This window comes from Python bivittatus, unplaced genomic scaffold (assembly GCF_059951505.1).
Source record: "Python bivittatus isolate LINGU-HERP-01145 unplaced genomic scaffold, Pbiv_v1 ctg000840_np1212, whole genome shotgun sequence".
Lineage (NCBI taxonomy): Eukaryota > Metazoa > Chordata > Lepidosauria > Squamata > Pythonidae > Python > Python bivittatus.
In genome coordinates, this window is record NW_028277113.1 from 33,118,808 (window position 1) to 33,131,925 (window position 13,118).

At 35.1% G+C, this 13,118-nt stretch overlaps 1 protein-coding gene across 1 annotated transcript in view; it reads right to left on the reverse strand.

Moving 5' to 3' along the window:
* Nucleotides 1-3,079: 3,079 nt before the first annotated feature.
* Nucleotides 3,080-13,118, reverse strand: part of LOC112542829 (uncharacterized) — a 97,555-nt gene continuing 87,516 nt past the window's right edge. Inside the window, exon 6 of the mRNA XM_088130821.1 lies at nt 3,080-7,759. Within this exon, the coding sequence (XP_087986947.1) occupies nt 7,568-7,759 (192 nt within the window). The 3' untranslated portion in view covers nt 3,080-7,567. The remainder of the gene's footprint in view (nt 7,760-13,118) is intronic.

The window sequence follows — 13,118 nt, forward strand, 5'->3', positions numbered from 1 at the left end:
AAAAGACACAGCTGTTTTTAGAAGCTGCAGATAGGCTCTATGTTCATATCCTGCACACCCCCTTTTGGGCTTTAAATCCCAAGCATTGTACAACTAAATGGTCATATCCATAGACATTTAATGGCAATGATCCAGAAGTCATTTGCCACTATAATTAAGTCATATGTCTAAAAATAAAAGCAGTACTGATGGATTGATTTAAAGATGAACACTGCTAAGAGAGTCACTGTGTGGTTCAACTTAAAACTAAAATATGTTTGTGTTTAAACAATAACCAATATTCTTACAACAATTTAGTGCTCACATCCTACTTTCTCTAAAGTGACTTCTCTTTTATGGACAACATTGGAAATTAGGGATTTCACCAATCTTGCGTTATGGTACAGATAGTCCTGTCTCTCTCAGGGAGCAATACTGTGTAATATCAGGCTCATTTTTTTCTTTTTTCTTTTTAAATAGTGCTATGAAGAACGTCACTTAAGGATCAAAGTTACGTAGTTCAGTATGGAAAGTACAGTGCAGATACGTTTATGCAGGTCTGGGAATGTGCGATCTTTCAAAAGTACTTTGCTAAAGTACATATTTTAGCCTATCTCACTACTGGGCATGATGATGGGAGCAGGTGGGTGTTGTCCAGCTGATGGGCCATATATCTGCCCCCTTCCATTGATATTTAGGCAGAACATACCTAATCTAAAAGGCCACAAATGCTACAGTGGCACAAGTATTTCTCTACTAGAGCAGACATATTTTCATGTCACAACATCATTTATTATTAGTAATAGTATTTAGAGTATATGTTATAACTGTAAATGCTGGTGGAATCCTCTGTAAATGACCAAATATGGGTTCATATTGTGGAGGAAATGTATAAATATTTATCTGAACAGCATATTACGTGTTAAGCATTAAGTGCAGTGTGTGTCTTAAATCAGCTGCTCTCTTGCCTCCTTTCCTGGACAATGGTGACCTATGGACACCCAGCATACCTTACCAAGGATGCTGATGGAAAAGCCGAGGACTATAGATCAGCAACATATACCAGGCCACACATTCCTCCCCTTGATATACCCCATCAACTCTTTTAAGCACATATTATCCAGCCTATGAATAGTAACCACCCAGTCTGGGCAGGTAACCACCCAGTCTGATCCAAAGAGCAGTTTCTCCTGTGATTCATTTAACTCCTAACTGGTGGGACCGAACACTGTACCAAACTTTTCTCACCTGCAAAAGAGGCTCTGCTTTTCTACCTTATTCTCAAGATGCTTGAGCATTTATTGTAAAATTTCTGTTGTTTAATTTTAAGCGTATTTTTATTGTTGGAAGTGATGAAAACTAATATGTGTTTCATGGTTTACATCTTTTCATCACTGTGAAACCTTACTGCTTACGCTTAAAGCCTCATTCTTTTCCTTGGTGCAATTAAAGTGGTGGGAGAGATCATGCTCAGAGAAGGTGAGATCGTATCAGATAATATTGCCTATTATCTAATTTGAAATGTTTAACATGAAGTAGTTAAAATACAGTCATACAATGTTTCTCGTTTACTTTCTCTTTCTCCTTCTGAAACAAGCCTCTGTCAGCTTGCAGATTCTTCATATGTTACTTCCTGTTGGATACGTGAGAAGATCTACCAAACACCACAAGATAAAATGGCCTCAGAAATTTATCTCATGCTAAAAAGCAAATGGAGAGCCAGTTTGGTCTAGTGGTTAAGGCACCAGGCTAGAAACTGGGAGACTGTGAGTTCTAGTCCTGCCTTAGGCACAAAGCCAACTGGTGACCTTGGGCCAGTCATTGTCTCTCAGCCCTGGGAAGGAGGCAATGGCAAACCACTTCTGAAAATCTTGCCAAGAAAACCGCAGGGACTAGTCCAGGCAGTTGCCAGGAGTCAGCATTGACGTGAAGGCATCAAACAAAACAACCCCAAACGAGAATGGGACTCATCCTTAACTCAAGGTCTGGTTCATTTTCATAACAACATAAAGAGTAAAATAACGTTTAGCTCAGCCCTTTAAGTGTTTTCAGAAACAAGGCAAAAACTGAAAACATTTTTAATTACACAACTGCTTATATATTAATAATGTATTAGATAAATACTTCTTTAAAATCATCAAACATATGCAAGTAATACAAATAAAAACAAGTCTCGGGGAAAAAAATGCTCGCACTTCACCTGTGTTTGCCAGAGAATGACAGAAGTCTTTTTGAAACATAACTTCCAGCAAACAATGACTCAGAAGTTCTGCCTGAGGCCTGCAGATAATGCACAAACTAAAAATATCTGTGTAAGATAAGCTGCAACCCTATGCTTACTAAAAAAAATAATGCCATTGACTTTAATGAGACATATTTTTGAACTGACAAGTATGAAATTAAACTGTCAATTAAATATTTTAATCTTTTTCTTGCCTGGGCATTCCAAGCAGCATAGTAACCCATTATTTAAATATATTTGAAAAATATCAAAGGAGCTATCATAAAGTTTTTGCTGCGGTAACTTAGATTCACTATTAAGTAAGCTGACGATGGCTAATGATCTGGATGATCAGCTGATGGGTAATGAATCTAAATCAAAGAGTTGGAAAGGACTCTTTCAGTTCAGCCTCCTGTTTAATGCAGGAATCTAAATAATATCTATCCTGCTTCTGCTTGAAGTTATTTATGCAATTATTTGACTTCTAATCTTCCATAATCTACTAGGACTCCTGGCAGCTAATTAATTTACATAACATGAAACATCCATGGTAAGTATAAATAATATATGAATCAATAAGTAACAATTTCCCCCAAACCCATATAAAAAATGCAGACAGCAGCCACTCAATCTATAAAAGCTCTTTGGAAGAATTCCATCTTCAGCATCTTCTGCAAGGTGCATTTTGATGGGCCAGGGTGCTGGCTGGCATTGCCAGAAATAATGCCAGCAGCATCAGGAGGACCACATTTAGATTATTTAAACCCTGGAAGTGCTTACCTAGCCCCACTGGTAAACAGGATATTAAAATTCTTTCTTCCAATCCAGTGGAGTTTTTTGTTCATGTCCTTTAAAAAAAAAAAGCCTTTAGTTGCTTTCTTTATATCAAAGATGGAACCTTTTAATGATAGCATACATACCCTCACAGAAATTGACATGTGACTCAGCCACAGTAAAAGCATTCAAAAGATGACTTCAGTGACCCAACTTTTAATCTCGTACTAATGAAAGAGCACAAGTCTCAGTATACAGCTTCAGCTGACCTACCCAGACTCTAAGAGCATTTAAAAATCCATAGGAGTAATTAAATAGAGCTTAACATATTTGAGAGCATTTCTTGATTTATTAGCATTGCTGTGGGAAAAATGCACTTGTGAGATGTGTAGGCTTCTTAAAAAGAAAACAATAGTTTCCAACCATTTCATTAAGACGAAGTATACTTCTGTCAGACTGTAATACCATGTTGAAGGATAATGTTACAGAAAGACACATACTACTCTTCCAAAACGCTGCTGGAAACATCTTAAGGCCAGAAATAACATTAGCAATGAAGAAATATGTAAGCTAGTAGTAAACATTCACCTTTCTGTATAATGAAAACGTCACTAGTTTATATTATACAATATAATCACCCACACGGTCATCTAAAAAGCCTGTTTCCTTATCTTCGTCCAGTCATGAAGAGTGGGGAAAGTTTCGTGCTGAGCAGCCGTGTCATCCCACCATCACCCCATCATGCTCTCACCAGCCCTTCCTTGCACTGGAGCTGAAGTCAAGGAGCAAGAATATCGATGGAGGGACACAAAGTGATGACAAATTAACAAGTGTGTCCAAAGTACAAAGTGATGATGACAAAGTACCAAGTGTGTCCTGTTCATGGATTGCAACCATATGAATAATGAGTGCTTGAATGTGATTAAAGGGTCATTTCAGACATGACGTATTTTCCATGAGAAACATACTTGAATGGAAAAATAGCCATCCAAAGCATGTGTGTATATATATACATGAATATGCATATGTATGTAGTTTATGAGCATGTAGAGAGATTTCATGGGATGACAGTGCCTTCTGTTGCAGTGCCCACAGACATTTGCATGGGACATCCACAATATTTCTTAACACATGAAGGGGTCACCATGCAAAAAAAGTTAAGATATCATCATCTTTGAGATTACAGAGCTGAAAATCTGTTATGTATCCATTTCTCCTTAATTACAGAGAGTGTCATTCAAGTAATAATAGTCTCTAGTTCTACGAATCAGTTCATATTTCTTAGATTAAATCAAGACCAGCATCATCAACTTCAGAACCACATCATTGCTCTCACTTTACAAGCTGTCTGTCAATCACCTTATTCAAGTTCTAAGTATGAAACAAAGTCCTTCTGATTAATCTGGATGAAAAATGGAAGCATAGTAGAAGATACATGTCTGGCTCCCCTCCTGAGGGAGCTGGTAAATACCAATAAACTGTAATGTTTGAAACTAGTTTCATCCCAGGGTTTTGGAATGCAAGGAAATATGGATAATATTGTGAAAGCTGATGTTGACATTACTGCCATTACCAATTAGTTAACAAACACGGTAAACACGAGCCTTGGAAAGTGAACAGTGAAATTTAAATTTGTTTTGCATTATGAAAAAGGAATAACTAGTACATACAAATGTTAGTACTGACACATTATATAAGCTGGTAATTTGAATACAGAAGCCCTCCTAACACACTATAAATGTGGCTTCCTACATATTTCCTATGTTCCAGTGCCATCTATAGAAAATTAATTAATGAGCTTTAGTAAAATAATTGCTGCATGGGGGAATGTTTGTTAATAGGTCACATAATCCAAATACATTCATAAAAGGAGTTGTAATTAAACAGTTGAAGAGTCTTAAAGATATCGCCTCTCAATCATTCTTACATTGGTATTGGCAAACATTAAAAAAAGAAGGTACTGAGAAAATCTTGAGTTGTATTTGAACACCAGCTGAGCCAGATGGCCAACAGTTAACAGCCAGACATTGTCTTCACAGTGTAATTACCTGATGCACACTCAATGCTGATCCAAACTCATCTTTCACCATACATAAATCCATTACCTTGTATTGTAGATTGCTGACATCTTACTTATTGGCTCCTTGCCTTGAATTAGCAAGGATACAGACACGAAAGATGCCAATAACTGGAAAGTATGTGCATAAAAGTATATTGTGGATGCAATTTTCCTATCTTTTTCATATTATGTACTATCTTTGTAACTTAAGAAATAGGACAGAAAAATGAACAGCAATATCCAGAGTGTTATCATATGCAGTGACCAATTTAATCAACTGGGATTACCAGTTGTTAGAACAGGGGTACAAATGTTTTAACCAACAGTTAGTCATAAAAGTCCAAATTGGCCATCCAGCTACTAGATGAAAAGGCATAGCTGGATAAGTTTAAACCGCAGAGGCCTTGGACACATCAAAATATACAATGTAAGCAGGGAAAAGCCACCCATATTATATACTGAAGTTCTGAATAGCTTAGGAAAAGCAGTGTTTGTTTTCCCTCAACACATTTTTGTTTAATCCTTTTGAAAACTAGCATATTTTACTCCATCAAGGATACCCATTAATACCTATTTTTTAAAAAATCTCCAGTAATTATATCCTCTAAGAATTCAAGGTGGCTTATGCGGGCTCTCCCACAACAGGAAGTCTTAGCTGGCTGAGAATTACTAGTGAATTTCCACAGCTAAGTGTGGACTCAAACTTGGGTCTTCCGGTCCTAGTTCAACAACATTCACTATTTCATCACCCTGCTTTCAGCAGCTGCATCCTAACGCTCCCTGTCAAAACCTACCTAGTTTTTTTTTTTTTTTATTTTGAAGGAGAAGATGAGTAACAAAGAACAAGTTTCTCTACTAATTTTTTCTTGCAATGTACAATCCCAGGAATATGTTGAATGTATTCCAGAATATGCACTTTCAACTGACTTCATAAGATGGCCCATCAGATGTTGCCAGCACTGGTACAGAATAATAGGATCAAAATGTGAAAGCACATTAAACAGTAATCCTGCTCAACTTTGGCTGATGGTGGCAAAATATTCCTTGTAACTGGTCATCCAGTCTGTGTTAAAATAAAACAAAAACAGTACAAAAATACTGTTGCAGAATCTTCTGCAATATCAAAAGACTCAACAGGAGACATGAGTTACTGACAAATTATTGTAAAAGAGCTCCTTGCATTAGAATGACAGAAAATCATCAGCCTATAATTTTCTTTATTTGTGAATACATACTATTATCAATAGTATAATAATGATTACAGCCAGTAAATCTGTTTATTACAGGAATTTAAGAAGTAGTTGCTTTTAGACTGCCAATATTAAAACAAAAAGCAGTCAAATGTTCTAATAACCGGTCCCTTTCATTTCTTGCTGCTGCTTCACCAAGTTTTTCATTTGCACCATCTACTGGCCAAAATATGCTACTACCCCCTGACAGAACTTTCACATCATAATGTTATAGTGTAATTTAATACATGCAGTACTAGATAGGAGAGAGAAAGACCATGTAATCATTTTATATTTTATTTTTCCTAAATTAAATGAGTGGAATACTATGATTTGGCTCACATATGTATTACCAATTTTAACTCACGTATACATTCAAGCACACTTTTGTCTCTAATAAACAAATGCGTCATTATATTTGTACTACATTCCTTATTGATCTAAGAAAGAACATGAAATCTGAAATTATTTTGAGAATCCAATGTTGTTAATTATTGTTACAGTCTTCACTTTTATAACAAATCTTTTACTTTATAGCTAAGTATTACATTAAAGTTTCATTTCCTTAATCCCAAAATACATTGAAGCTGGGTTTTTTTTTTTATTAAGTATCCATTATGGATAAGCAATTTCACTAATTCAGCACTGAAAAGTAATCCTGCAGGATAATAATGCTTTAATCAAATGCTTTAATTAAAGACAGCAAAATTTAATCCCAAGCAGGCATATATGCATATCATTGCTTAATGCTCATATTCTTACATTATGTTCATTCTTTTCTACTTCCTTCATCAACATTTGTATTAATGACACACAATAGTGCTGAAGCTGTTACACTTTTCTCTCAAATCGTAAAATACCTTACAATCATTGTGTTGATTGATGTTTTTAGCGGCAGTTTTATTTCTACCATCATTTGAGAAACACTTTATATTTTTACACTTTAAGAATTTTTTTTTCTCATTTGTTACATTTTTTCCCAAATTGCTACCTGTCCTTTTAATTTTTTTTCTTGGTCTTCATCAATTGCCTTGTATGAGACTTTGCTGGCATGAGTTTAGATACTGAGGTAGAGGAGACCTGATATTGAGGTAGAGGAGACCTTTCCAGCTAATAGAAGTTTCACCCTTGGCTGTCACTTCTCTGTCTTTGTATCTTCACTTCCTCATGATTACTGAGCCCCCTGCAAGTTTTCCAGCTTCATTACAATTTCTTTGAGCAGCAAGATCATTGTCTCCATGCACTGTTTTAATACATTTATATGCACCATAATTTAAAGGAACACCTGGTTCACTTTTCTTTCTTTCACTGCTGTTCCACATTTCTATTATCTTCAGAATTTATGGGGCATATATTAATTGAATATTCACAATGATAGTAACCAGAATCTTGCTTTTTTTTATGCATGGCACAGAGATCAATTTGACTTAAGAGCTCTGTGCCAAAAGGGATATCTTTATATTCCATATACAAGCCTTCACAAATTTTTCTGAAGCCCTAGAGAATGAAACAAGAGATATTACGTGTTAAATACAGTCCTTGATGAATGAATCAAATATAATATCAGCCTAAATGCCTGGCATGAGTATAATTATACTTCATGGCTGTTTAACTTTTATTAGACAGCAGAAGTTGCTGAACTACAGTTCCCAGCATCCCAGCATTAGCCATGGGTGGTGTTGGGGAATTTGTAGTTCAGCAGGATCTGGAGAACTACCATCTCCCTCGTCCTGTTAATGAGGTCATAACTCTCCTATGGCAACCAGAAAGCAAGGCCCTAATGATATTCTGAGGCCCAGGCCAGATAAAGAATGATACAGAGATTATTCACTCTTCCCAACCAAGACCTGCCCTGCTCCCACTAGCCTAACATACTGACAATAGTTTCTCTTTCTCAAAACAAACAAGCAAGCTCCATCAATATTTCATGCTTAGAGAAAGGACAAAATCTAAATTTGATCCCTATCACCTCATTGGCCAGATTCATCAAGCTCTGCAGCACTTTGACTATCTCGTCCCTCAGACAATCCTCAATTTATTTATTTACTATGTATTTATTTATTGCCCATTCTGAGATTCCTATAATTTTAGGAAACAACCACTTCCTGGGAGAGGATTTAATTTTTTATTTCACATTTATTCTATAATCAATTCCACCGGATTGAAGTTGCATACACCTGAAATGCCCTAAGGATACACCTACCTACAAAAATGTATTACCAGTTACTTCCTTGGGACTTCTGGGCTGGTATTCAGTGGAACAGGATGATTGAGTGGCCATCAAACTGAAGGGTGAAGCTATCCTAGCCTGGGATTGCAAATGAAAAAGGGGTAAAGAGAAACCATATATAATATAAGGCTTTGAGGTTTTGGTTTCCAAATGTGTCTTAAGGGTGGATCCATTGAGCAACAGGGTCTAAGTATATTTCAGAAACTGTATTCATAATGATCTCATATCCTTCCTTCATGAGAATAAATAATTTTAATTACTTATTGGTTAACTTTTAATATTTCAATATATTAATGGTTTCTCATTTCTTGTCCTTTGACCCATCTCTTTGTGTTTGAATATATATGATACAATAGACACGAAAACGATTATTTTAAAAGATTCATTCTGATTTTATAATTCATAGTTTTGATGAAATAGACATGTATTAAATATTCAAGAGCTAAGCACCTGTCCTTTTCCTTATTAGCCATAGCTTGGTAGAATTCCTCCACATTTGTATAAATAAGCAGTAGGCAATGTCCAATGTCCCCAAGTCTAGTCTGTAGGTCTAAAATTACAAAAATAATAAATTTCTGCCACATTAGTGACATTTTCTACCCAGAAAAAAAATAAATATGCTGCTACTATTAATCTCTTATTTTCCAATTTTGATTAATTGCCCTTAGAAGCTTTTCAATGATGCACTTGGATCACTTTCAACAAGAACTTTTTTCAAAATCCATATCTCTTTGCTTTGGTCAGGTCATCTCCTTTCTACCGTCTACCACATTAAGGAAAACAACTCTGTCTTAGTATTTACATCTTGCAATGGTATTCTGTATGCAGAAATAAAGGATATATTTAAGTAAGTAATCTTTCTTGGAGTGAACAGATACCAGAAACTATGTTCTTTGGATAGCTGTGTAATAATAATGGTAAATTTGGAAGAAGAATATTACTGCTGCTATAACATGTAAAGTGAAATGTCAAAGTAAAGCCACCTTTTAATAAATAAGTTCTGTTCCAAAGCATATGAATGCAAGATGCACTGTCGCTGAGTCATCACAGTCTAGATGTTATGTTCAGTGATCTTTGTCATTTTACAACAAATACTATAACAACATCTTTTCATGCTTCTATATCACAAAACTGTAGTGCAGTTTTCAGCCTATCAGTGAAGGACTCAAAATAATGAAGTCTACAGAATTGTACAACATACAAGTACAGAAATTGTACTTCTAATTTGTAAATATTTCAGTGTTCATGTTCACAACACATACATATGTTAACAATCCTAGGAGGATGTAAGGTTATGGTTTACTTTATTATAGCATAAAATTATTACTATGCAAGAAATTTTCTACGAAGCTATTTCAGCCTTAATTGAGGAAATAGTACATTATTACCTGTTCCCAGTTAATTATATACTTTAGATTGGGACCAGGCTAACAAATTGATAAATAAATAACTTATAGACACAGAAGAATGGTTCATTTAACCCACTTGTCCATTTTTTGTAAATCTCCCAATGTTTTTCAAAGGAGTACCTAGCCCCTATCTTTATACACCACCCCAACCCAGTTATTGTTGGATCTTTATAAGAGCACATAGTAACACTCTCTGCTCCATGTTATGATAGATATGATAGCATTCCTACAGTACATAGTTGTGCCTATGTGGGATGGAGGAAGATGAAACAATCACCCATATTCTATCATAATGTGGATTCTATTTAGATTTATGACACAAGTTTATTTTTTATTCTTTAGCAGCAACTCCAGACTAGACAGATGGCATTTATGTAGCCTTTCGTTTAGCCAATAAGCAGGTAAAGCTAGGCAAAATTCTACTTTCATCCCACTCTGAAGTTGTATGCTATAAAGTTATTTCATCTACTTTATTTTTTCTTATTTTTAGGTGCACCCAATCAATGATTTTGAAGTAGGAAATAGACACGTTTTATAGATAATAGATTTTATAGGTTTAGTTAACTAGAACAGCTCATCAGGTTTTATATTTATGTATATAATTTTTATGCTATCTTTCATTTATCTAATTTATTCATTTGTACATGGATATTTTGCTGTATTTTTTTTCTCACTGTCTCTTCTTGCACTAGTTATTGACTGTAATAAAATTTGTTCATGTTTGTTAATGCTTAGCTTTTAAGATGTAGCAGATGATAACTTCTGAAGAGCATACAAATTAAGATCATCACTAATATTATTTTAATTATTATATACTTAATATTTAGATTTATAAATTTATAGGTACTCTGATGTTTTGTTTGACTGTTAATTTGTCTCTAAGTGTGCTAGCCTCAGGCCATAATAAAATTTGAATTGATTTTAATTTATGCCACTTTATAGGAAAATATGTCATTTGTAGAGGAAAAGACATCTGTATGAAATCCGTAAGCGCATCCCAGCTGGTTCAGTACAGTGCAGGATTCTGTTTGTACATTAGCCAATGAAATGCCTAAGAAGCCCACCTTCAGGACTTAAGGAAACAGTCCTCCCATTCTTGATTCCCAGCCAAAATGACTGGCAGCCATTGAAAACTTTATCTTCCATGGATTTGTTTAATCTGCATCAACGAGCTATGTACATGTTTTTGTTTCATACGCATAGTATAATTTGGTAGTTCATTTTCCTATTCATCAGTTCTCACACTGAATTGCTAACCTCTTTTTAAGCATCTTTTCAACTGATTTAGTGAGAAGAAACAATGTATTGGGCCCATTCAGATTTTTCTAGTCCAGTATTAGAAATAACAGTCTATCCTACACAGAACAGCTATACCTTCCAGGATGTCCATCTAATATACATCCATTAAAAAAGTGAAAAATCCACTGGAGTTGGTTACAAGTACAAATCAAGCTGCACCTAATACTGTGTGCAAAACATCCAGTAATGGACTGTGCTGGCACTTTAATATTAAAATCCCTTATAACATGTAGAGTTTTAGACTGACAAGACAGAGTCCAACATGAAGAACTTTATGAGTATCTTGTGATGCAAAAAAGAAAAGAAAAGAAAAGAATTGAGCCTTCAAGTGTCCATTTGCTAACATCTCTATTTGAATTGTCTTGTATTTTCTGTAGACAGGATATTAGACTATGAGGATTATTTTATATAATTATGTTATTCATGTATGGAAATGCTTTTATATACTGTAGCTGTAGGAAATCTGAATAGTTTGCACATCATTTTGACTTTTACATATGATTCGGCTATGTAACACAATCTATCCTATTAGTATATTTTGCATTAATAAGTGTAATAGAAACTTATAAAGCATAAAGTACACATTGCAAAAAGTATTGAACTAAACCAACTTCCAAGGGTACAATTACTTATTAATCTTAAAAATGCATAGCCAATCCACACAGCTACCCTTCTATACTTTTTAATTGTATGACATATTATTTTAAATAAAGGTCAGGATTCATGCATGCAAAAATGATTAATTATGAACTAACATAAAACTATTAAAGGTGGCAATTGAGTCCCTGATTGTTCTTTGTTCTAAGTGACGTCTGACTCTTAGAAAGGTTTTATTTCTTACCTGCTGCTAATACTATTATATATTTTATGAATATGTTTTTAATGGAAAAATACTAAATCTCTATATAATAAATCAGTTTAAACATGTAACACAAAAGCAATATTCAGAAATATCTAATTATTATAGTTTTTAAAGGGATAAAAAATTTATAACCAGTAGATGGCATCAGAATATCTCTTACAATTATAGCTGTTGAATCTTTTACATCTCTTTTTTGCCCATTAGTTTTCAAATTCTTTGCAAAGCAGGAATGTTTCTATTTTATTTCCCTTGTCCCAAATATTTTTCATTTCTTAAAAATGGGATTCTTTTTTTAACAAAGCCTCCTGCAGCCACTAGTTGACCACTAGTTCAAAATATTTTGACTGATTTTGTATGGACTGGATCAACCCATGGCCACTGTAAATATTATGCTGACTGACTTTGGAAAGGTCTCTCTCAAGAGTAGTATCATAAGAATCTTTATTAAATAGTAGATTCCAAAGAGTGTTCAGAATGGAGTATATAGGTAGGCCTTGCTGGTAACATCTTTATGCAACTGCATAAAGGAATTGTGCACAGTTCCTTTAAGTTACATAACAGCTACACAACTGTTCCCATGTGTACCTTCTGGAAATCAAACCCAAAGTGCAGGGCTTGACTTGTCATTGCTTTGATATCTCTCTCTCTCTCTCTCTCTCTCATATATATCACATAGATGCTCTGTGTTAATACCAGCAGCTGAGTGAGATGCGATTCCAGCCTTTCTGACAGCTTTCCTGTGAACGTTGGCATGCACCAAGGCTCAGCATTACTGCCATTGCCATTCATTCTTGTCATAGATACCATCACGTGAGATCTGCATCACAGTCTCCCCTGGGCCTTGGTGTCCTACCTGCAGCTACCACCAGGGAAGAACTGCAGTACTGTCATGGAACGACCATCTTAGCCAATTAGGTTTGCGCCTCAATATCAAGAAGACTGAGTATCTAGAGACCACCCCAAACACCTCCACCGTCCAGGTCAGCGGCAAAGATCTGGGACAGACAAACTCCTTCCATTACTTAGGAACTTATCTGAAAAGTGATGGCAGCATTA